We start from the raw sequence: 26,121 nt of genomic DNA, 5'->3' as shown, positions 1-26,121 counted from the left end.
GGTATCTTCGCGGCATCATTTCTCCATGGTTGTTCTTTCCTCGCTCTAGCCCTCTCCACCTTCAGGCGTACTCTGATGCGACCTGGGTTAGTGACCACTCATTCTCTCTGTACTTATTGTGTCTTCCTTGGATCCTCCTTGATTGCTTGGAAAACCAAGAAGCAGACAACAGTTTTCCGTTCGAGTGCTGAGGAGTTGAAGGATATGGTGACCGTGACAGCTGAGGTCACCTGGCTTTGGTGGCTCCATGAGGATTTTGGTGTGATGGTTTCCACACTAACTCCTCTATCTTCTGACAGCACTAATGCAATCAGTATTGCTCGTGATCTAGTCAAGCATGAACTCACCAAACACATTAGGATTGATGCTTCCTACATGCGATCGCAAGTGCATGATGCAGTTGTGGCCCTTTGCAATGTCCCTTTGGGGTTCCAGTTGGCAGATTTCTTCACGAGGGCTTAAACAAGGGCGCAACACGATTATTTTCTCTCCAAACTTAGTGTTGTACACCTACCATGAGTTTGGGGGTGGGGGGGTTGGGGGGGGGGGGGGGGGGGGGGGGGGGGGGGTGAATGTGTATGCATCTCATGTATTTAGTCACTAGTATATGGTGCTCTTTGCATGTTGTACATGACCTTATCAGCCCCATTGGGCATGGAATAGATCGAATTGCCCATTCTCCAACAAATTATAAAGGAGAATCAACATCCATGAGGCGAAAATCTGCCTGAATGTTGTTCCCATCGTACGCGACATGCTAAAAAACATTATCTCCTTGTCTTTTTCACTGCGCTTCAGTAAGAAAAAATTATAGGGGTTAAGGAGTTCTTGAACAGTAATGTAGTTTGTTTACTATTAAAGAAGGTTAATATACATTTACTGTCTACAGGTGTTGAGCACTAGAGGATCAACTTTGCTTTCGTTTGGATTTGTGGCAAGGCATTCGGATAGAATAACTACTATGACAATACTAAAAATAACAGTGAATCTAGTTATACAACTTTTATGTCTGCTCACATAGACATGTTAAAAATGATCAAATTCGATATTTTATTGTGCTAAATTTTCATAACATCACAAGCTGGCTCCTTTTAAAATAAAAAAAAATAAAAAGGAGTAACTTGTATTCAACAATCAGCCCCTTCGGGGGTGGAATTTGTACAGAAAGTGTACCGAAAAAATCGACGGATTTTTTCGGATGTCATTTCAAGACTTGTATTCAACAATCAACGAAGATTTATTCTGCTTTCAACAAATCATTAAAGCTTTTAGCCTTTTACTATCCTATAACCGTATATATGTACAAGAAAAATTTACAGTCATGACACAGAAAGAGAATCTATCTCTTTCATGAAAAAAAAGAAAAGGAAAAAGAACTATCCAGCTGATTTTTCTTCCTGAATGAATCTACTGATGTATAAAATTTCACCAACTGGTAGGAAAAGCAGATGGCATCAACGACGAGCACCATAAATATACAAACACTTTCTCAATGCTGTAAAAAATATAATAAACTAGTACTGGAACAATGTGATCAAACTTGAGCTATGTCCACCCCTTTGAAGTACTCGACGTTCTTGGCATAGGTATTGCCTTAGTCGATGATGTTCTCCCAGCTGACACTACACCAAAAAACATTTATAACATTTTATACATTTTTATAATGCATAGTAAGGCTTATCTAACTCGGAATTGATATAAATTCGACTGAATTTACATCAGTCAAAAAATGCTCGACAATAGCCAGTTCATCCAAAACTAAGTCACAGAGCAAAGCCAGTGGTGATAAACTGCTTTAGAACATTGCCTAAGGATTTAAATTCTTTCCACTTGACATCCTCCTTTTACTTGAACAAATAATACACTTATTTTAACATTTCAGTATTCTGCTACAAATGATCCAAGTGAACAATACACTACTGGAGTATCACATATCTCATTAATTCTTTTTTCTGTACACTTTCTTATCCGAATTATGGAGATTTTCAGCTCATATTTTAGATATTCAGATTATAATCAGGCATAGGATAATTTTTTCTAGAATACGAGGCATAGGATAAATTTCAGCATCTGCAGTCAGTTATATGAACTGTGCCACAATCACTGCCTTAAGGGTGCTTATGCAGAAGCAGATATTCAGCTCATGAATCCAAAGAAAATGATAGGACCTCGAACTTACTTGGAGGAGATCTAGGAGCTGGAGGATCTCTAAGTTTAGGCCATAATGAAGTTTGAGCTGGTTTCGATGCTATCTTTTGAACTCGTGTGGCCACCTTAGACCTGCATGGAGAGGAATAGGTGCTTATAAATAAATAAATAAACTAACTAATTAAGATGAAAGGCCGACCAAACAAATAGAGCTAGCAAGTCTCACGACCCAATGCTCCTACTAAATTGTAATTATATGTAGATTGAAAAGAAATGGTAGTTATAAGGAAACTTATTTGCATCAAGAAACCAGAAGTATAGGAATTTTCACTGTGGATAAATGGAGAACACTTACAGGCGATCACTTGTTTTTGGTGCCTTCTCTTGCTCTTTCAGGGTGCTAGATGTTTTTTCCTGATCTGGGAAGAATGTCAACTCAACTATACTGCTTCCTGAAACATCAGTCTCTGTACCCATGGAAAAACCGCTATCTGATATATCACTTAACCTCTCCTCTGAATCAGCATAGCCAAAGCAAGCAAGCTCAGGGTCAGCAGAATTCTGACCCATCTCACCTAAAGAGATCTTAGGAAGTCCCATAACCCCCCTTGATGGTCGGATATCATCAAGAGACTGCACAGAACCAGATTCAGAGTGCCTGTCACTGATGTCAGAGAAGTTATCAGCATCAGAGCCAGCCCTACTGCCAATGCTCATTGCTTTTCCACCAGATGCTGTTCTTCGGTGTTGGATTCTGCTTCCTAAAGAATATATGCCCGGGGAGGAGGATGAATGTTTCAATGGGGAATCAGCACGTTTTACTGTCCTGGCCCATGGAGTTTGTGTCTTGAGTAGTTGTAATCTGTTTATTTCCTCATCTTTCTTTGCAATTTTATGTTTGAGCAGTGAAAGCTGCAGGACAGAGAGGATATTAGAAATCAAATGATGTCTAAACATCCTGGTGAGAGGAATGGTATTTGCAATTCTGTTTTCAATTGAAACAAGAAAAACCCTAACTGCATCTTATCGTGAGGTAAATCCTATTGCTAAACGATCATTGTATACAGATGAAGGATAGTAGATAGTAGTACATTAGAGAATAAAATATTTGTAATCATATCTAATGCCCTAGTATGTATAACGAAGAGATGGGCAAATGGGAAACAGAGCTTTCTCACTTGTTCCATAAACTCTCTGATATCTTTGCTCTCTTTATTCGCCTTAGCGGCACCTAGTTCCACTCCAGAAACCCTTTCAGCAAACTTTAAAGTACTTAGAGTCTCTGAATAAGATGAGACATCTGGGTTGATCTGCACAAACATCAAGGTTTTTGCGTGGCCACCTGCAGATGAAAATCTTTAGGTAAGTAACAACGTAAAATGTAAGACAATGGCGTATAGAACAATCAGCAGGAGTAATCACCCAAAGAACTTTGAAGGACTTGTGTAAGTTTGCTGTTCCGGTACGGTACATGGGCATTCTTCTGCGATAAAGAAAATATGACATCCCCAAGAGCGGACAAAGATTTGTTGATATGCTGGGCTTCTTTGAGTCTATCTCCTGTAACAGCAGAACGGTCCACTCTCTCACTCCCAGCTAGATCAACGAGATGTAGTGCACCACGCAAAGTAGCTCCAGTTTTCAAATTTACACCTCGAATGTGTATGGTAACAACACTGCAGAATTGATTAAATTAATCATGTTTTAAAATAACCAAGGAAAACAGAACTGTATTATGGAGCATGGAAATTAACCTGTGAGATCTGCTGCTTCTTTCATTCAATGCTGTTGAACCCATAGCTCTGTTCGCAAGTCCCGTTCTCATTAACTGAATAACATCAGATGTTGAGTTAACAGGATGCAATGTTGCATCAGGAACAGCAAGCCCATTAGGTTGGCTGGCATTCAAAATCCCTAGTGTGTGCAAGTTAAAGGAAAAACACAATGTTCTTTAGCATCAGTTTCATTTGAATGGTATACATAGCTAATAGTTCCATCATGGATGGTAAAATGAAGCCCAACTAATTTTCAAGTTTCTACATATGTTCACTTGAAATGAATCTGCTAAACTAGGGTCCAGTCACATGTATGCTTATCACACTGGAATAGAAAATTAAGAAATAACAAATAGAAGCAAGTACACTGATCGGAAAAAAGGATATTTCTTCTCTGGACCACTGCTGCCAAGGAGATCACGGATTTGTTCATTGTATATCTCAATCATTTGAACACTAATTTCATACATGATTGTATCCCCACGATTATGTGAAATATGGAACAGGTCATTCAAAGCTCTGTAATTGAAACCCCATTCCTTCTCAGCTGCATTTTCAGGTCCCGTCTGAGATAGTTGAAAAAAAAGATGGTATAATGAATACATTATAGCTGAAGAGAAGATGTCCATTCTCTCAAAGAAGTTTCATTTGAAGATTTTATACGCAGTGTTTCATACCATTGTGTACGTTTTTCCCGATCCAGTTTGACCATATGCAAAAATGCAAACATTATAACCATCAAGAACCGATCTGATAAGTGGTTGAATGTCCTTGAATACCTCATCTTGAAAGGGAAAAAATAAACCAATTTTTTTATGTTAGCACATCAAATATATGATCCTTACCTGATACAATAAAGCCATCAATATCTAACGCAAGAGGATATCGTATAAGTCATGTTTTTGTATGTACCTTGAGAAGCAGTGGGGCCAAGGACTTTGTTGAATTTGAACGACTTGCTCCCTTCATTTCCTTTTCGTGTGGGATTTGCAATAATAAGATCACCATCATCACCAACATATTCAATCGTAGTAGATTTCTGATCCTCCCCTGGAAGAAAAGGTCTTATCCTGCAATAGACTCTTATGTTTCCTGGTCAAGAAATAAAAACCCTCAAAATCTAGCACAGTTAAAGAGATGGATATATCATTAAAATTATCATTGTTTGTGCAGTCACCTTTTAGCTCCTGAATCTCATTGAACAATTTTCTATTTTCTTCAAGAGCAGCATGATAACTTTTAGCATCATTTATCAGTACGTTAAGACTTTGCCCTGCAGAGTTGTATGGTTATGCAAGTTATAATAGAAAGCCAATTACTAGGTGTATGCAATGTGGAATAAAATCAGTAGCGGCACTCATTCATACCAAGGCCACTAAGTTCTTCAGACCATCTTTTCTGGTAGTTTTGGATTTCATGCCTAATGGAAACAGAAGACAACCTCAAATCCTGATAGGGGAGAAGTTTCAATTCAATTGACATATTTATGATGACTTACAAGGAACACCAAGAACAACTAGTTTAACAAGAGACTACCTGGACATTCTGTATTTGCAGACGTACAAATTGGTTCACCACGATCTCCTTCTGCTCCCATGTCTCGATTCTTGATTTTAAAGATTCCTCAAGATCTCTTCCTTTCATTCTAGAATCTTCGAGCATGAGCTCTACTTCTTTAATTCTCTGTTTGAACTCTTCATTTGCCTGCAAAGCTCTACCCTCCAGTTCTTGAATATGTCTCTTATGAGATTTTCCTGCTACTGCAAGCTCTTGCCTGAGTTTTGATATTATAATCTCACAATTCTCCTTGTCCTTTAGAAGCTTACGCATGTCTTCCTTTGTAGATTTTAACAAGCTCTGACTCTCTTCATACGATAATTTTACAGCTTCTAATTCGTGTTTTAATTTCATATTTGTAAGATTACTTTCTTCTTTCTCCTTCATCATCCTAAATATTTCTCTGCTATATGTGATTGATTTAGCTACATGTACATCTGCTGATTGATCCCTGTCATCAACCTTGGCCTTCAAGGTACCAATATCTTCCTTCTCCTTAATCAGCGTAACCATTTCTTCCTTCTCTTTCATCAGTCTTATTATTTCTTCCTTATCTTTCAACAGCCTAGCCATATCTTCCTTATCCTTTGTCAATCTAGTTACATGATCCTTGTCCTTCATCAAGCTTGACATTTCTTTGTCAACTAATCTTCGATCTTCAGCTTTGCTTCTGTCCATCTAAATAATGAAGAGGAATTAAAATCAATCCAATCATTCACACAAAGGAGACTTAAGTTAAGCCACACCTTGTTTGTGAAAACTTAATCTTGTGCTGCCTTTAAGCTGAATCTTGTTAACAATGCTTAGGCCTTTTACAGAATTTAGAAATGCAAAATTCTAAAGCAAAGAGTAGCAAAAGCTCAATTAAAGATATGTAGAGGATAGTAATATGAATAAGTAGCCAGTTTTTGGACAAGAAACAAACCTTCATGACATGATCTGCAGCAACCTGAAAAGAAGTTTAAGAAACTATAAGAAAGAGAGATGTCTCAAATATAAACTGGAACTTATGTTGCAACGTACATTTGCTTTTCCAATTGTCGCACTTGAGTTTATTTGTGTTTGTTCACTTATGCCGCTTGCAAGTGCCTCTAGTACTCTTATCCTTGATTTATATTTCTCTTCACGTGCTCTCATAAGGTTATTTTGCTGAATACATGTAACAGTTACAACGAGGATAATCTAAAATTATGTACGAAATAGTACTTCTTACATTTCTTATGTGTTCTGCTTGAGTAGAAATGCGCCGTTCAATCTCCAGTATTACCTTTCTCAACAAGCAAGCAATGTGCTGTGCAGAAAATAATATTTTTTCATTCAAGAGGACAGTAGAAGTATAAAACAAAATGTACCAAAGGTTTAAAGTATGAACAGAAACAACTAACTGCATTGCTTTTGAGTAGCCTACATAAGGAATTTCTCCATTCTTATTCTCAATGATCTCATCAAGGATGCCGTTCACAAAACTCAGAAGTGACTGGGTAGGAGCGTTCTGCAAAAAATGGTTCCATGATGCAAAGAATAAAAGATAAGATTTGTACCGACATGATTGCATCAAGTACATTGTTTTTAAAAAGTATTGTATCAAGTACATTTTTTTTGAAAAAGTACAACATTGCCCTTACATCCAAGTTGGTGGATTTCATCATCTCCAAAATTTTATAAGTAGGCATATCAGAATAAACTCCTTGTCTCAGATGGAAGATTTCATGAAAATTGTGCCCAGCATGCCTTGAAATAGAAGATAGTTCGGGCCTTGACATCGGAGATGATGGTTCTACAATAAAAATTAAATGATTTTCAACTGATAAGCGACCCGCATCACATCTTAAGGCTCCCATTGCAAGCACTAAGTATCAATAACTGTATGCAATTAATTATGTGCTCATTTCTTTAAAATTGCAGAGCTAATCTGAGAGCACTGTAGCCCTCACGGTGTTAGTGCTGAAAGCTTTGACATGTAGAGGAAAATCTCACCTGACGAAGCTGGACTTTTGGAGACCTTCTGTAGGTTCCCTTTCACTTGTTTGCTCTCTTGTCCGAACCCAGAGTTCCGTGTACCATGACCATTCTCCCTTGTGGGAAACTCCATGCTTGGCATCCTACCGTTTTCTTCAAGGCTACAGTGCGAGCCTTCCCCAACATGGGAGCCAAACCGATCCCGTAGCGCAAGCAGACAGACAATCACAGTTGACATTGGGCCCTAGATGAATGCCAATAATGTGAAGGAATGAGGGCGCGTAGATAATTTTTTATATTGCAGAGAGGTGGCGATATTGCAGAACAAACAATTATTGACAGAGCATCACCATAGTAATCGAATATGCATCAGCCTGGAACATGTAAACCAATCATTTATAAGCCCATCGTTGAACAAATGAGTTGTTTACATCTTCGATTCATTTTTGCAGTCTAGAACCAATTGCTACGGACAATGTGCTTACCATCAATATTATTACGAACTGAACTTCAAACAAAACTTATCAAGCGCCCAAACAATTAACGCAGTAAAACAGATGAAATATTGGAATGTATATACGTATGTTCCAACATCTTCATATGGTCTGTCATTTGGATAGCATTCACCATGCTAGTGGAGTCACATCTCATAATAAGTTTGATAAATGAACTTCCCTGTTTCTGAATTGGATGCTAGCATATGCCGCATCCAGCATGCAGTACCGGTTTAAACAGAAAGGGACGAGATTGACGTGTCATCTGGCCAATCAACAAACCCAAGAATAGCCTCTAGCACCTACAGCGAAAGCAGAGTCCAAGCTTCTTCTTGGATTTGAAACGCTACCGCGCAGCAGCAAGAGTTCCAAAATGATGCCAGACACACAAGACAGAACTAAACCCAGATGTTTATTTTTATTTATTACTTTTAGAAAAATTACTACTGATTAGCCCAACTGTTTTTCTTTTTATTTTACTTTGGAAAATTTGGTTCTGAATCCAAACAGTTGTACTTGGATAGTTGGATATGATAGTCGTCCAAGGTAGAATCGAACACGTACCGTGTCGAGGTCTGAGGCGGCGAAGGTGGGCAGGCCCATCCTCTCCACGGCGGCGAGGAACCTCGCGACATCGCTGCCCCCAGCCGCCGCCCCCTCGTCGGGGCCCGAAGCAGCGGCGGCGGGGCCGAGCAGCCTGCGGAGCGCCGCGGCGAGGAGCGCCCCGTCGGCGAGCGCGGCCTGGAGGTCGTCGTCGGACGCGCGCGGCGCGGGCAGCGGCAGCCCCTCGCCCGCCAGCAGCGCCCGCAGCCACGCGACCGCCTCCGATCGCCGCCGCCGCTCCTCCCCGCTCCCCGCTGCGAACCAACCAAAACAAACAGACAGACAACGATCAGCTGTAGGCGCCGCCGCGCGCCCGCGTGACGGCGGTGAGGACGACGACGAGCGTATCGCAGGCGGGGGGGTTAGAGGGGCTTACCTGACTCGGCGGCGGCGGACATGGGTGGCGGGTTTCGAATTGAGTTGCGAGCGAGGGCGGAGACGGACGGCCGGGGGAGACGCTCGAGCTTTGACCCACCCGGGACCGGGACGACGGCGTGGGTGGGTGGGGGAGGACGTGGGCGAGTGGGAGGCGACGTGGCTCAGCGCGCCCGCGTGCTCTCGAGCTGCCTGTGCTTGTGGGGTTTGGGCGGCGCGGAAGGTGGCCGCTGAGGCGTGGTGTTGCGCGCGGGGTCAGGGAGAGCACGGAGCCACACGAAGAAGAGGCGAAAAAGGAAGGGTAGCCGAAAGTCCGTGGCTTGGACGGCGGTGGGTGATGGAATCGACGGTGAGGTCGGTGACAGCGGCCGCAACCGCCGCACCGGCCCATTTCACTCTCAGGAGAGGAGGGGGTTCGCCGTCTCATTTCCCAGCGACTCGCCAACCGTGCCGTCACAGATCAGGTGACCAATACTAGTTTCTGTTTTTGTTTGGGGTGAGTTCAGATTATATTTATTCTAGTTACTGCAGGGTTTCTTTTTTGTTTTGTTTTGTTTTGTCTGAATTCAAACTTTTATGGCTCCCTTCCTGCAGGTCCGGCTCCTGACAGAGTATACTGACTGCCAATTAAAGAACCAGAGCATTTTTCTAATCACCCGCTTCTGCATGACTTGATGATCCATTGCTAGTAGTTATCATCTATCCCTGCTGGCAGCTCATCATGTTTTCTTAACAAAATAAAGAAGCTCATCAAGTGCAAGATTAGCACGCCACGGAGGAGACGGCGCCAGCCTTTCTTTTTCCTAATCTCGCCATCAATTGACCACCACCAACACGTGTCACGGGAACGGGTAGCGCTTGATTGATGGTCGCCCGTGTGTGCCCGTGTTCGGTCGCCGTCTGCGCGCGCGCGCACGACCACCCTTGTTTAATCGGCCGGGAAGACGACGGGATCAGCGGAGCCGCCCGCCCGGCCGGTAGTGGCCATCACGCCGCGTACGGCATCGGTCTGTATGAAACCCCTCTGTTCCGCTGCGTGGCGTCGAGGTCGAGCACGTCGCATGTTTTATCTACTAAAAACTCTTGTGGCGGTTGGTAATCGGAAAATGAACTGATCAACCAGATTACAGATTACGAGCTGTTTGCGACTTCCAAGGATTTAAAATGAGTTCTGGCACACCGAATATTTTGATGCTAATTAGAAGACTAAATATAAAATAATTATAAAACTAACTGCACAAGCTTAGAATTTATTCACGGGATGAATTTATTAAGTCTAATTAATCGATGATTAGCATATATTTACTGTACTCCCTCCGTTCCAAATTATAAGACATCCCAAGAATCTTGGAGAGTAAAAATTTTTTATGTTTGACCAAATTTATATAATAGAATAATAATATTTATTATATAAACTAAGTACCATTAGATTCTTTATTAGTTATATTTTTATAATACATCAATTTGATATCATAAATCTTTATATTTCTCTCTATAATTTTGATCAAACTTGAGATTGCTTTTACCCTCCAAAATTCTTGGAATGTCTTATAATTTGGAATGGTAGGAGTACCATTACATACTTTAATCATAGATTAATTAGATTTAGTAGATTCATCTCGCGAATTAGCCCAATGGTTATAAAATTTGTTTGTTATTAGTCTATGTTGTAATTAGCATTCAAACATCACGGGGATCAGCGGAGCCGGAAGTGGCCATCACGCTGCGCCATCAGTCGATTTGAGTATGATCCCTGTTTTGCTGCGTGGCGTCGAGGCCGAGCACGTCGAGGCCATTTAATTTGAAAACTCTTCTGTGGGTGTTGGGCTATTGGCTGTCCGAAAATGAGCTGATCAAACAGATTAAATCGATGGATAATGACAGTCTCAGTGCACAGTTTCATAGCACAGTTATCAAGATTGAAAACTAGATAACTGTGTCAAATAAGTTTTATGGGATGAAACTCTCTCATTCTCTATTCTTACAATGTCAGCAAAATTGATGATGTTGCATAGAATTTAATGTTATAAAACTCTTCATAAAATCCTCATTGAGACTGGCCTAATCTAATTAATGCTTGCTAAGGACAGCAGCAATCTTATCTACAACCTGCCTCTATCAGAGAAAGCCACTTTGAAGCACTCTTGTCAATTCAAGCTTGGAAGCGGATTAGATCCTAAATTTTTTTCGGCACTACAGTAACTTTGACCGTTCTAATTAGGAGTATTAAATGTGAATAACTGATAAAACTCATTCCATAACTCCCGGGTGTAATTGTTGACCGTTTGACCACTAATTAGGAGTATTAAATGTGAATAACTGATAAAACTCATTTCATAACTCCCGAGTGTAATTTTGAGACGAATCTTTTAAGTCTAATTGGACTATGATTAGACACTATCATACTACAGTAAACAACCATTATGACAGATTGATTAGGCTTAATAAATTCATCTCGTGATTTCTCGTCCATCCATGTAATTAGTTTTATAATTAGATCATGTTAATTGAAAGTTGCCACAGTGAGTTTCATCCAAATTTTTACATGATCTAAACATACCCTAAAGAAAAAAAAGAAAAAAAATAGGAACTTTGTGGGCTTGTTTTGTTTGGGCTTTTATGATGGAGTAAGCAACCCCGTGAGGCCCAAAAGTCTGAGTTTGGGCATGTATCACTTATTACTATCTACTCACAAGTATAGAAACTATTTTCACCACCGCCATTTTCACTGCCGGTTCTTAAAGGACCGGTGGCGAAAATGTTTCACCGCCGGCCCGAGAGTGGTTGGGCGCGGTGGGCTTTGGGGCCGGCGGTGAAAATGATAAAAAAAAAATAACAACATCTATACTATCAAATGTTTGTGACTTCCAAGAACTTAAAGTAAGTTCTGTCACATGGAATATTTTGATGCTAATTAGAAAACTAAATATAAGCTAATTATAAAACTATCTGCATAAGTTTAGAGTTATGAATGTATTAAATCTAATTAATCACTGATTAGCACATATCTATAGTAATATCACATAGTCTAATTATGAACTAATTAGACTTAGTAGAAAAATATAACAACATCTATACTATTTAATACTTGTGTATATCAAAATAGGATTTGTTTGGTATTAGTCTATGTTGTAATTAGCATTCAAACACCACGGGGATCAGCGGAGCCAGCAGTGGCCATCACGCCGCGCCATCGGTCAATTTGAGTATGACCCCTGTTCCGCTGCGTGGCGTCGAGGCCGAGCACGTCGCCAGTTTAATTTGAAAACTTTTCTGTGTGTGTTGGGCTGTTGGTCGTAGGAAATTTAGCTGATCAAGCAGATTTAAATCGGCGGATAATCTAATGCTGGCTATGGACAGCAGCAGCCTTATCTGCAACTTGCCTCTATCAGAAAGATTTGAAGCAGCCTTGTCAATTCAAGCTTGGGAGTGGAACAATATTTATGGCCACGTGCCATAATTAATAAAGAAAAAAAAGGAAAAAGAAATGGGAACGCCGTGGGCTTGTTTTGTTTGGGCTTTTATGATGCGTGGAGTATGCAACCCCGCAAGGCTCAAAAGTTTTGGGCCGCCACAGACCTCATGTCAGGCTTTCTGCACCCACCCAATATCAGTCTAGCCCATCAAGTTCAATACAGCCCAGCCATTCCGGCCTTGGCGCGGCCCGTTCGTGTTTCCTGGCCCCGATTTGCAAATTAGGAATGTCAGTCGGTCGTCAGTTAGTCAGCAGGCTGCAGGCTTATACTATAATAATACAGTAATACTGGGACAACAATTTGGTTGGAACATGGACACCATACGAACAAACCCTTCATAACCTTTCATGTGATTTTAACTCTCAAACAGGTACAAAACCAAGTGCCGGACAACAGACGAATCTCTGTCGTCGCTGCCTCTTGGAAGTAAAGGCTTAGAGTGGTGCTTCAACTCAGCCTCGTGGAGTAAATCAGTAAACAGTGCTGCAAGCCTGCAATGCTGCATTATTCACCGCAAAAGCCATGAATATCCATCCCAATACATTCTTCTGCACAAGGCTGCACCTTTCTCCCTCACAAGGAAACTTCTAATAAATCAGTAAACAGTGCTGCAAGCCTGCAATGCTGCATTATTCACCGCAAAAGCCATGAATATCCATCCCAATACATTCTTCTGCACAAGGCTGCACCTTTCTCCCTCACAAGGAAACTTCTCTTCTCTGCTGGTTTGCACCTCGCAAGAAGTAGCAATTGTAGCGCAAAGACCTCGTGAAACTCATGGGGACCGCAAGTGCAAAACCTTTCAGTGCGAAAGGCCCACAGGGTAGCACTGCACATAGCCATAGGAAAAAAAAAACAGCTTGCTAAACATTGCGATGATACAAAAATAGCACCGATCATAGAACTTTGCACAAAGTGCACAGATATTTCAGGGCAAGCGCCCATACAAGATACCACACTTGCTTTGCTGCTGCACGTAGCCAATGTTTCAGTTACTGTAAAATTAAAAGAGCAGCAACTTGATGGACAATGCAATAATACTTTGCAGAAAGTGCAAAGATGTATGTTTGCTATCTGATGATTTTCCTAGTCCCCACGTACACAGTACTCCATAGCCAATCTCCAGTTACTTCGTTCATCAACTTGCAGCTTGAATACACAAAGAGCAAATAAAAGAGAAACTATGAGAAGGACACCGGTTACAAAGAGCATGCATTCAGACCTATCCGTCCCCCAATTAGGCCACAAGCAGCAAGCATGCTCTCCAAAGCTGATTAAAGTAGGATGCACCAAGATTCAAAGATCAAAAGAGCCCTAATTAAATATAACACCCTCAACGTTATGCTTGCCCTGTCTGCCCAGTTGCCTCCAAAACCAGCAGAAACCGCACCGGATCACATCTCCGGTAAGCGCCTTCTAGTATCCGTGTAGACCAGCACCAGTTTAAGGACACCGACTGATCAACTTAAAAAGTTATATCTCCTACTCATGGATCACAGGTTTCTGTACTTAGGTAGGAGTGCTAATAAGTGGCTTAATTAATTAATGTTTTTGTGTGCTTTCACCTTTGTGATGAGAGTTGATTACTCTGAGAGAGGGGAGGAATTGGGGCTCAGGGGTGGTGGTAGTGGGGCTGGCAATTGTGACGGTGAGGCTTGCAAAGTTACAGGCATGTACCTAATTTGGCTTTTGGGAACTGACTGATCATTCAGGTACAGGGTCTCTAGCTGGTGAAACTACTCGGCAACTATAAGAAAAGCAACAGCTTTAGAAACAGGGTTGCTTGCGGTGCCCGGTCAGTTAGTTTTGTTTCATCCTGAATGATTGACAGTTTTTTTTTTCTCGGAACATGCGTGAGCATGTATTATATTAAAGTGAAGAGAGTTAAATGACAAGACGCCAAGCGTGAAGCTTTGCGACCATGAACAAGCACAATGAGTAAAAAGAAGGTATGATGGACCGAAAGATGATTACTGTTATGTTATTTCTTTGATATGGTTGCCTAGTTAAAAATATGAGAATAGCTCTTCATCCTTCTTGTTTTGTCGGACCTGCTACAGTGCTCCGAGTTACATCATAAATCTTACTGTGTAATTAATTTTGCTCCTTTAACGAAATGACACGCTAATCTTTTGCATGTTCAGAAAAAAGAAATAAATGCTAGCTAGCTACTCGATTGAATCGCACAGGTCCTCCTTTTCTAGACCGTTCCATTATGGATCAACAATGCTCCATGGATCAGATAACAAAGCAGTGAACACTCTCTTATCGACAGAACAAGAGGGGCCCATCTTCTTTGTCCTCCTCCTCCTTTAATAGAGTGCCAAGGTTGCTGCATTCCACGGCTGCAACAAAGCAAGAACGGAAGCATGCATATCGCTCCAAAGAAGAAAAAAGCCATTTGTCTGAAGCATAATAATTGCATCGTTCGACGAGTTACTAGAGTACCAACACGTAGGGTGGACTTTTAGGACTAAAATTCAGCAACAATAATTCAGACAGTGATTTCTCAAATCACACTGAGTTAGTCGGGCATGACATTGATTTGAGCTGTGTGATTGTACGAATTAGGAGTTGGTTCTTTACTTCTTTACATGTAACACGTAGTATGGTTGGGTAGGCAATGCAAGGCAATCGTCAGGATCTGCCTGGATATTCTGCATGTTTTGATTTATACCTATTGACACGCCAATCCAACAATCAAAGGCGAGTTGTGTGCAGGTGGTAGATAAGCTAATAATAATCTTGACACGTGTACGTGTTCATTCTCTCTTTCGTCTAACTTAACCGTTCATGAAATAATGGATGAAGCTCAGACTGCAGCATGCCAGGATCAGAGAACTGCATGCCAATAATGCGATTATTCTCATTAGTGTTGCGATCTGGCTTAAACTTCACCAACCATTCCTTAACAACGATTAAAATGGAAGAACTTCGCTATCGAATCGACTGCGCGGTAGCTTGCTGCCACAGACAAGATCTCCATCAAGAACCCCAGCTCAGAGCCAGTGAGTCGTCTTCCATTCAGATCTCGACGGAAATTAAACTACACGGTGCCCAAATTTCGCCGAACCTGCTGTACATGTGGAGCACGCTGAGAGAACGAGCGTTTTGCGTCTCAAATATCGTTGGTTTGATTGGTTAGTTTGATGATTAATTAAGAAGGCCGACAGCCGGGGCCAGTAGGGCAGGGTTTATGATGGGTTTGTTTTCTTCTCCGCCACACACAAAAGCGACCCCCTCGTGCCAATCATGCAGTTTGCAGACCGGGTCACTGCCGTGGTCTCACAGCAGGTCACTTTCTTGGCATTGCACCACTTGTTGGGGGTTCCGTGGTTGGAATATGTTAGCAATGGCCAATGGTATCAAAGTTTCAGATTAAGTGTTTGTATTCATTCGTAGACTATAGTAGTTCCTGCCTTCAACCCTAAGAAAATGTCCATTTGCATGCATGTCTTATTGCAGAAGACTGTATAATAATTCCTGAAAGATATGTAAATTGGTACTCAACAAGCCTTCTTTCTTAGTCCATTTAAACTAAACTAGCACATGCTTTTCAGTTTCCTTTCTGCACTTTCCTCTCCCAAGCTCGCTCACAGTCGTTTTTCTTTAATGTAACACAGCTTATTTTGTGTACACTAACTAGGAAGGCCACCCGCGTATTTGTGTGGCTAGATGTTACCATCTCTAATATTATATTTTAAATTATTTAATTATTTATATTTATTATTTATGCGGCTAGGTGGAAGTATATTTAATGTTACACTTTTTTAATCGGCTTTCATAAAGCAATTTTTTTGTTGACGAAAATCAAGATCTATTAAAGCTATTTTGAGGATCAATAATTTGATTTTATTTTTCATACTCCTAGGTTTGAATTGGATACCATTTTGAGATAGTTCTAAGTTTGTTGTTGTATACGTTGATTAAAAATATTTAGTTTCACTAAAGTGTACATTTTTTGATAGTACTCAAAGTTGTGTTTTGAGGATCGCGTCAATGGCAAACAGATTATTATTCATTTAGAGGTAGTATTATTTTTTACATAAGAAATTTTTTGACTATTTTTTTAGGTTTAGGTGTTACAGTTAATGTTATAGCATAATATTTTTATTTATTTAACTTGGATCCTAAGTCAATGATTTGCGACAGCTTTTTGGCGTCTTCCTAGTACTCACCTGCTGGGGTTGTTGCTTCTTATTTGTTGTTATCTTGGTTGCTCAAGGGAAAAGACAAAATGAGAGGTTTACTCTCTCATTCCCAACTTAATTTCTAGAATCGATAGAGCATGTGAATCCTATTCACCCCAACTATTTATTTCTTCGTTGTTGCCCCTAATCCAATAATAGTTCCTCCACACTCCACACTCCATCCCTCCGTGTCGTCCACTCCGTATCCGCGCTGGCTTATGGTCTTTCCTTTTTTTCATTTTCCTTTTCCTTTTTTTCTTATTTTTTTCCCATCCCCCTTACCGTTTTCAATGGAATATGAATTTAGTGCACCTATTTTGTTCCTCTCTTAGCCTTGGGTACTCATTTAATCAATTCAAATATGCTGCAACTGATTTGACTAAGATAGTGAGATAAACAATAGTTGACATAAAGTTGTTTCTAGTTTTTTCAGCGCTATTTATTAGTTTCAACATGACTTTTGACTGAAATGTTAGTAAATAAAACATATATTAACTTTGTTGGTACATATTTCGATTGTATGCTAAAAATAATATTACAATTATTCAACTAAAATGATAGTATTTCTCAGTAAACTATGAGGCTACAACTTTTCTACTTTTTTCAGTGTGGTGTTGTAGTGTGCAAATATTTTTTTGAAGCTTGTCCAGAATTTTTTATCAATGTTTATGCCTGTAGAAAAAATAAATTAAAAATTATGATAGTAATTTTTAAGAATCTCCTAACATACCCAACGCTAGTTGTTTGGACTTTGGAGTCTCATTACTATATTACATATTGGATTAGTTTCTTTATAATAACATGGTGGGCTATATTTAGTCAAACACAGTGGTATTTTGGGCCGATTTTTATCGTAATGATAGTGGTGGGTAATTTTTAGGCCTTGAGATCGAACGTGGAGGCTATGTTTGTTGGCCAAATAATAAGATATCTCAGTACATTGTGAGCCTACAACTTTTCTACTTTTTCCAGCGTGGTGCTATGGTGTGCAAATATTTTTTTTGAAACTTGTCCGGAATTTTTTTATTAATACTTAAGCACGTAGATAAAATGAATTAAAAATTATGATCGTAATTTTTATGAATCTCCTAGCTCACCCAACGCTAGTTGTTTGGAGTCTCATTACTATGTTAAATATTGGATTAATTTCTTTTTAATGGCGTGGTGGGCTATAATTAGTTAGACACATGAGTATTTTGGGTCGATTTTTATCATAATGACAGTGGTTGGATTAATTTCTTTATCATGGCATAGTGGGCTATATTTAGTCAGACACAAGAGTATTTTGAGTCGATTTTATTATAATGGCAGTGGTGGGTAATTTCAATTTCTCTTATTTTCTTCGATTAATGTGGGAATTTCTAGGCTTTGAGATCAAACGTGGAGGCTCTATTTGTTGGCCAAATAATAAGATAATAGATTGCTCATTCTTAGTCCATCTTCTATATATGCAAGATTCTAGCTATTTGTTGTACACTCTTTTGATGAGGGTGTGTTAGGTTTTTGCTTGTGAATTCCTTTATTTTTGCGATGATTCATTTTTCAAATTTTTATATGCATTGTTTGTGCAATGGTGCTTTCATTATCGGGGGTCACCATATTCATACTATACATCTATACTAGGCAATTATACTCGTATGTTGATATGGCAAAGTTGGTATAAGTATCGGTTATGTATAGTTGCCCGTATATTAATTTGCAGGGATTTACGTGATAGAGTCGTGGACTGAGGGCTGGTCTGACTCGCATACGGGATGGAGTAAGCCCACCTGTCAAGGATACAAGATGGATAAGTATCGTATACGTATAGTTGTCCACATGTTAATTTACAGAGATTTACGTGATCGAGTCGTGGATGGAGAGCTGGTCCGACTCGCATACGGGGATGAACTAAGACCCACCTATCAAGGACACAAGACGGACCAAACCAAAAATTTTGGTGGAAATCTTAATTGATTTAGAAATAAGTATAGTTATTACTCTTCCGGAAGTTAAATTGCATGAGTCCTAAAGCACACAGTATTGTCAATTGGTATACAGTAATCAGTGGTTGATGTCATCATGTTAATAACACAATTGACCATGGGTTTAGTCCCACAATCTTTTGCATGTTGAGCGAGTGGGTCGGCTAGCTAAAGCTAGCTAGGGAAGTGACTCTTGTAACTACTTTACCTAAAAAGAGGTTGCGGTCCAACAAAGTTATAACACTAAGGAAGCGGTCTTTGAGAGTATGAATCCGTGTAACAATAAGAACCCCATATGAAAAGCTGCCAAATGCATAATTTCACGCATGAAGAAGGAAAGAAACCCAAGCAGAATGAAAGAAGTGGAAGAATATAAAAGTGAGAAGTGCAAATCTCGTGGTTAGCATGGGCAGTACAATATGCGTGTGTAACCATCTGCAACTGCACGCAAGTGAAAACCTAGCAGGCTGGGGGAGTTGTCAAACTGATAGATATTTCAATCTCTTCTTGATACAAAGACGTGCAGCTCCCATATATATAAAATACTGACAAGATGTATGTATTTAAGGCAAGCACGTCTATATTTCTTAATTATGTGAGTTTTCTCCATTTATAAAAATTACAGTAGCATATAACTGCATTAGCTTTTAAACAACACAAACTTGTGCCCAATATTCTGCCTAAACAAAAATATAGAAGGGACTAAGCTGAGCATCAACTAAATTGAAAGAGAGAAAAAAAACAGAATAGTGTGCACTCAAACGGTGCTTATATATACTAGCAACATAATAGAAAAATATCTAGATAACTTCTTTGTAGAAAGAAAAACATCTAGCTAACTGATAGTGCTAATACTCATGGATAAATCCACTATCCTAGAAAACAAAAGGCTGTGGGTATATGTATAAATTAATTTAAGTTTTTTTAGTCTCCTAAGGCACAGGCCATGCTTAATCTCTGAATCTTTTTGCAACAAGTGTCCTTCCAAAGTAAATTGAGATGTCCAATAATTGCACTAGTTAGTTGATCTGCTTTAGAGCATTTTCGTTGGTGTGTGGGGTTGGTACCACGTAGCTGACAAACGTGGAAAAGGTTTAAACCATGGTGCAATCACTTTTCAAGTGGCTTTTGGGGGCGTGGAGTGGAGCTGATCAGTAACAGAACTCCTGCACAGAGAAGAGAAACAGAATTGACATGACAAAGGTTAGATATTTCACACAGTAAGTGTTTGTAGTTAAGAATAATGCATCACAGTAGACTTTCTAGAACTCGATCAGCAAGGAGCAAATTGCACAAACGATTGCTGCCAATAAGCATTTCGCAACAAGTGTCCCCTGTTTTCTTCTCTAGACTCTCCATTGCATTATCGGACCGGTGATTCCGAATGTATCTTGCCAGGTGGGGATTGGTACATATTTAGCAGATACAAAGGTGAAGGCAGGGGACGGTATGAAAGACAAATTTCTTTTTCACTATCCGTAGATAAATCATCCCAATACCAAATATTGCACCATAGTGTTGAGATAATGCCTAATTTTGCACGGGAATGGGATTTATTTGTTTCCAACTCCCAAGGCAGGATGGCTTCGCATCAGAAATGGGTCCACGGGGATTGTGCTGTGTATGTGGATGATGTATAAATGACTTCTGATTTGTTACAAGAATCCTCTTAATAATTTATTATATGATATTTTGTTTTTACCTCTATTTCTGTTTTATTAAATTTGATTAGTCAAGGTCGGGGATACTTACTATTTCTATCAACATCTAGTTGCATATCAACTTGTCAGCGTTCCACTCCAAAATAGAATCGGTTTCAAAACCTAGAAATCAATAAATCAGTTTTCAACTTTTTTAAATCGACATGCTTTTGATTAAAAATGGGCACATTAATACTATTGTCTGTTAGACTTGTGTATTTTATAGAGAATGAAGAACAAAGGATTTTTGTAGATAGGATAAAGGACGTGGTAAAATCTAGTCTGGCTATGCACGCCTTCTCGTCGGTACCAGCAGGCTCCATAATTTTGGAATGATACATCATGATGTGCGTAAACAAAAACAAAATGAATTGATTGCATAGCTTGCATTGTGTCCAGTGGCGGAGCCACCACTAGGGCGAGCCCGGGCGGCCGCCCTAGGTGCTTCTAGACGAGATCTAGAGCATACTGTTAACAACAAAGGTAACGAAGAACAAGAAGTAGGATGGATTTTAGAAACATAAGAAGAACAGAGGAGAAAAAGGAATTAACTTTCAAAGGACAAATTACTTGAGTAAAGAGTAAGAGTTCATATAAGTTGTTCGATACTCCTCCTCGTATGCACTCAGTATTTTAACCAGCGACTCTCTTGCATTTATATGGGTTGGGCTTGATACGTGCGCGCAGGCACATCTAGCGAACCCATTCGCTGCCACCAAAACTAACACTAGGATTTCTGGTGGGGCTGTCCATAGTAGTAGATGCTTCCTCCGGTTCGTGGGTGCTGACAATATCCCCCCGTTCTCAACTCCGACCGGGGCTCATGACGGTGCGATGGCGCCCCCCTCCCCCAAACGTGAGGACGACGGTCATCTACTGCCAAGAGTTGCGAGACTCAGATTGGGCCAATGGAGCACTGCACGAGAGGACTTCGTGATCTCGTGGGCCGTCCGGTCGAGTGGGCTGTAGCCTCTTAAGAGGTTCAGCCTAGCCCCAGCCCAACGATGCGTCTTCTTGCCACCAGACGCCGCTGGCGACTTTGGCAGTTCACCATCCACCCCCCTACCTGCAGTCTCGCTCAGGCACTCACGCCGATGCATTGTTGTCGTTGCACGATGGCGCTCCGCGTCCGTCCGTCAGTCCGTCCTGCAACCCCAACTCGACACCCGCCAGCCGCGTCAGCGGATCCCATGCACCGCTGCCGCGGGCGCTTGCAACCGGGCAGCAATCTTCGGCGCATCACTTTGGCCGTGCGAAAATTTTGATGTTGAACTCCGCCCTAGGTCATTTTTTGGGCTAGCTTCGCCACTGATTGTGTCTGTCGAATCGGATGGTCAGACTTGGACCACGTTCTAGTCCAGAAAGTGATTAATTTTTTTTAAAGAGATCACCTGCTTTTATAGAAAGCAATTAGAGTTGGTACAAACTTCGTTGGGGAAACCAACGTAACAGAGGCGTACAAGAGTAAGAGAAATCTAGCCTAGAGCCCGCAGCTCCCCTCAAAAGGTAGACGCAAAGAAACAGAGATAACAAAATATGTTGACAAAGACTCTGGCTCCAGCCGACAGACACAAGAGAAAAAAGAAAGGAACACTAGGTCCACCAGTCTTCATCATTGGGAGTTCTTGACTCTTCGAAGTTGTTCAGCCAGCGCTCCATGGTAGAGTAAGAAGTCGCCAGCTTCTCACGCATGGGCTTCCGTAGTAGCATCGACCATTTCTGCACAAAAAGTTTTATCTTATATAGAACTGTGATTGGAGACTGGGGGAACCAGTTTTGTATTCTGATTTTGTTCCTGGTCACCCAGATCGCCCAAGCAATAATCACAACATGAAAGAGAATCAGGTAATAGTTCGGACGCCCTAACGTAATCCAGTGATCAAAGAGGTCAGTGAGACTATTTGGGACCCTATCCCACCCCAGAATTTCTTTGAAACTTGCCCACACAAATCTGGCCATGACACACTGGAAGAGGACATGGTCAACAGTCTCTAGGGAATTACACAAGCAGCACTTTTCATCCCCCTTCCACTTTTTTTGTTTTAGGGCAACCCCAGTTTGCAGCCTCCCTTGTATTGCTAACCACATGAAGATTTTCAGTTTAAGAGGAAGTTTTGTGTGCCAAAGTTTCTCCATTCTTTTATTTATCACCCCCCTATAGGTGAGGAAACGATACATCGATCTGGTTGTATATTGCCCAAATTTTTCAAGCTCCCAAATAGGGATGTCTTTGCCCCTTTGCAGAGTTACTCTTTGGAGTTTCTCCCTTAAAGTTTCCCAATCAGCTAACTCTTCTACCCCAAAGGAGCGGCGAAAAGTAATGTTCCATTCTCTCCCATCCCAGAGATCAGATATTGTTACATCTTGCCTAAGAAGAAAGTGATTAATCGATCGAGCATTCGTTGCTAAAGGTTGCATTCGTATTCATATAGATGAGCATATTGTATATCAAATTTAGCAATAGTGCTAGAGGCTCGTATCATTATTTTCATGATTGTACACATGCAAAGAAGTAAAACTTTAGTCTTAACATGGTTTTAAATAGCGGGCTACGGCAAATAGCGGCGTAGTTTTCCCCAAAGCTAAGAGGCTGTAGCTGATGCTGTAGCAGGCTATGGTAAATAACGGTTTACTACTGAATCATGAAAAATACAAGTAATAGATGCACAAAAACATAGTAATTAGCTAATTTTATAAACATGGATATGTTTCTAGGGCTACGGAAACATTACTTAAGTTGACAATACAACAAAATTCACACAATCAAATATTCAATTACTCAAAAGACCAAAACAGTAGCATTGAGTTAAGGATAAGGCTATAGCGGCGCTAACGCTACGCCATTTAGTGCAGCCTATAATTTAGCAGTCATAGCTATCATAGCGGCACAAATACAAATAGCGTAGTGGCGACCCTCTAAAAAAGCTATAGCGGTGCTATAGCCCTCTATTTGAAACCATGAGTCTTAACCGTCAACTTTATCTTCATTTTTCTTTCGAAACCAGAATACCCTGAGGAACTTCAGCAAATGAAAGAACATATAAAATTAAATCTTGCACAAACAATTTTGAGAAAAACCGTTGAGCCCCACCAAAGACTGTAGATCCATGCTCCCACTACTGAAGAAAACCCCTAACAAACTCCACCGGTTGCTTAGCCACTTTGGGCAGCCATCTCCTAGCTTTGTTACCAGCAGCTTCCCTATAAAAACCCCCCACCTCCACCCTCCTCCTCCTCGTGCTGAAACGCAAACCCTCCAAAGCAACCCCACAAAGGAACTCTCTCTCTCTCTCTCTCTCTCTCTCTCTCTCACACACACACACACACACACACACACACACCACGAACCAGCTGCAAACAACCTCGAGAGCCAGTTCAAGAAATCGAGTCGAGCAGCTGCAAAGCAACTGATCTCGATCAGGAGATGGCGGTGGAGCCGAATATGGCGCGGCGTCTGTGGCACGTGGTGCGCGCCGTGCTCTACATGCTCCGCAAGGGCGTGTCGAAGCGGAAGCTGGCCATGGACCTCCACCTCCTCCTCCAGCGCGGCAAGATCGCCGGCAAGGCGCTGGGCAACCTCATGACCGCCCACGGCCACCACCACCACCACGACAAGGCCGCGGCCGAGGCCGCGGTGCCGCCGCCGCCGCCGCAGTTCTCGTGCCGCGCCCTCGATCCGGCCCTCGCCGTCTACGACCCGCGCGGCGGCCGCGAGGTGGAGTTCAGCTGCAGCAACACCCCCTCGTACCCGTCCCTCCACCTCATCCCCACCGGCAAGCGCCGCAGCCGCGGCAACAGCCGCCGCAGCACCCACCGCGGCGCCAACGGCGCGGAGCCCGGGTGGTACAACTACGACGCGGCGGACATTGCCAGGGTCTTCGAGATCCTCAACAACAACGAGCAGCTGCTCGGCGGCGGCGGCGGCGACGCCTCGCCGGGCGCCGAGCAGCCGTCGCCGCTCGCGCTGATCGCCACGCCGTCCCCCGCGCTGTGGGCGAGCTTCGGCCGCACGCCCGCGCACGTGAGGCAGCTGAGGATCACCGACTCGCCGTTCCCGCTGAGGGACGACGCCGCCGGGGACGGCGGCCAGGTGGACCGGGAGGCCGAGGAGTTCATCAAGAAGTTCTACGACCAGTTGCGCACGCAGCAGAGCCTCGCCACCACCACTGCCACGCCGGACTACTCGTACGGCGGGTACCCGGCGCGGCCGGTCTCCGGCATCGCCTAATCAAGGAGACATCTCGTCCCACACATATATGTCCATAGCATGCTAGTCTCAAGCTTATTTTCGTTCAAGTGTGAAGTGTGTATGTGCTAGCTATATGGTGCAGTGTATATAGTAGTACAGTACATGATGCTTGTGCATGGATCAAAGCATGTTTGTAGAGAGATAGCTAGGCAGCTACACTAGAGCTTGGTGAGCGAGAGATTTTGCACAAAGCCATGTTTGCAAGCTAGATCCATGCATGCATATAGTATATATATAAGTTGTACACACTATATGTGTATATTTTGCTGGTGACATGTACTTTGTTGCAGTTAACACTAGTAGAAAACAAGCCAAAGGTCCACCCTAAAAGTACCGGTATCAAAATGAACCGGTACCTATGCTAGCATAGGTACCAGTTCATCTTCATACCGGTACTTTTGGGGTTGATGGAATCTATGGATGAGCCTTAGGTACCGGTTGGTAGGCTCACCATAGGTACCGGGTGGTAACTTTTACATTAGTACCGGGTGGTACCATCAACCAGTACCTATGGATGAGCCTTAGGTACCGGTTAGTGTTATCAACCGATACCTAAAGCTCATCCAAGGGTTACTTCAAAAGGAAAATATCTCTCTTCCCATCACAAGTGATGTGTAGGTGAGATGGTAAGAAAGGTGCACGTGACGCAAGAAGTTCCAAGTTCGAATCCCAGCCACCACTGCGTGCATATTTTTGACAAAAATGAATGCCATTGGTACCGGTTGTGTTACCCGGTGTTAAAGCAAAAAGTCTTTGGTCTCGGTTTCGGGGTACCGGTTGGAAAAACCGGTACCTAAGGCCCTATTCAACCGGTGCCTAAGGGCCTTTTTCCAGTAGTGTAGGAAAGACATTAGCACATCACAAGAAAAACATTGGTAGTGATTCAACCGTAGAAGTTTCTCATGTGTGTTTGTTGTGTGGGTCTGGTTCCTCAGCTCCTCTTGTCCAGCTAACCACAAGGGAACTTGTACATGTGTTGTTCTAGAAACCTCCACAACATGTAATTTTCACAAAATCTTTGGTTGGCATGCTGTCGCGGATTGATCAAGCTGTCTTACATAAGAGAATCGTCTAATCATGAATACAGAAAGAAGATTTCTGTCTGATAGCTAGCATCTAATTGAGATTTCAATTTTTTGTTCCTTTTCTCGATCTTGAAAACTTGTTGATCTCGGTACCAAAACCGTGTGGTTTGGGTTAGGGCAATCCCAACCCATAGTAATTATGAGTAATGTTTATGTTGTCATATTAATAAAATATCACCTTTAGAAACTATAGTCTACAACCTATGATATCTTGGTGCGGATCCTCACTCTCTCTCCTCCAGCTACTATATTTGTTCTCCATCATATTTAATATGAAGACACTATCACTCCCAACGCAAGATTTGATAGTATCTGGTGCATATGTTTTGGTGTTGAAATAAGATCTTGTATGAGACCCGATTTCTTACTCTTTTTATTCTCTCTCATTTATTATAGCACTCTTTTTATTCTCTCTCATTTATTATAGCACTATATAAGTTAAACATCCTATATGAATATGTAAGTAATAGTATGGAAACCATCCTACATCCTATATGACTATGTAACTAATATGCTGAAATGGGGAAGTAGCAAATTTCTTCTTCT

At 41.6% G+C, this 26,121-nt stretch overlaps 2 protein-coding genes across 2 annotated transcripts; one reads left to right on the top strand and one right to left on the bottom strand.

The window, feature by feature from the left end:
• Positions 1-1,155: 1,155 nt before the first annotated feature.
• LOC120704826 (kinesin-like protein KIN-14M) lies at positions 1,156-9,156 on the bottom strand. The gene is made up of 20 exons (XM_039989359.1): positions 8,913-9,156; positions 8,498-8,790; positions 7,458-7,683; positions 7,106-7,257; positions 6,889-6,972; positions 6,694-6,771; positions 6,504-6,629; positions 6,406-6,429; positions 5,460-6,158; positions 5,291-5,372; positions 5,101-5,196; positions 4,836-5,015; positions 4,601-4,707; positions 4,311-4,489; positions 3,903-4,067; positions 3,571-3,824; positions 3,327-3,490; positions 2,504-3,060; positions 2,180-2,280; positions 1,156-1,622 (listed from the first exon to the last, which is right to left on the bottom strand). Exons 1-20 carry the CDS (start codon positions 8,932-8,934, stop codon positions 1,546-1,548), a joined length of 3,666 nt encoding a protein of 1,221 aa, XP_039845293.1. The 5' UTR covers positions 8,935-9,156; the 3' UTR covers positions 1,156-1,545.
• A 14,325-nt stretch (positions 9,157-23,481) lies between these two features.
• On the top strand, positions 23,482-24,784 carry LOC120704825. Its single transcript, XM_039989358.1, has one exon. It carries the CDS (start codon positions 23,666-23,668, stop codon positions 24,467-24,469), a length of 804 nt encoding a protein of 267 aa, XP_039845292.1. The 5' UTR covers positions 23,482-23,665; the 3' UTR covers positions 24,470-24,784.
• The last annotated feature ends 1,337 nt before the right edge of the window (positions 24,785-26,121 follow it).

Source organism: Panicum virgatum, chromosome 4K (genome assembly GCF_016808335.1).
Source record: "Panicum virgatum strain AP13 chromosome 4K, P.virgatum_v5, whole genome shotgun sequence".
Classification (NCBI taxonomy): Eukaryota; Viridiplantae; Streptophyta; class Magnoliopsida; order Poales; family Poaceae; genus Panicum; species Panicum virgatum.
Note: the sequence above shows the minus strand (reverse complement) of the source record. Positions and strands in the feature narration are given on the sequence as shown.

Coding starts and splice junctions, on each gene's coding strand:
- LOC120704826 (XM_039989359.1), bottom strand. CDS start 8,934: ATGTCCGCCGCCGCCGAGTCAG. Junction 6,159..6,405: donor CTGCAGATCATGTCATGAAG/GTTTGTTTCTTG, acceptor TTCATTATTTAG/ATGGACAGAAGCAAAGCTGA. Junction 3,825..3,902: donor AGAAGCAGCAGATCTCACAG/GTTAATTTCCAT, acceptor TCAATTCTGCAG/TGTTGTTACCATACACATTC.
- LOC120704825 (XM_039989358.1), top strand. CDS start 23,666: ATGGCGGTGGAGCCGAATATGGCGCGGCGTCTGTGGCACGTGGTGCGC.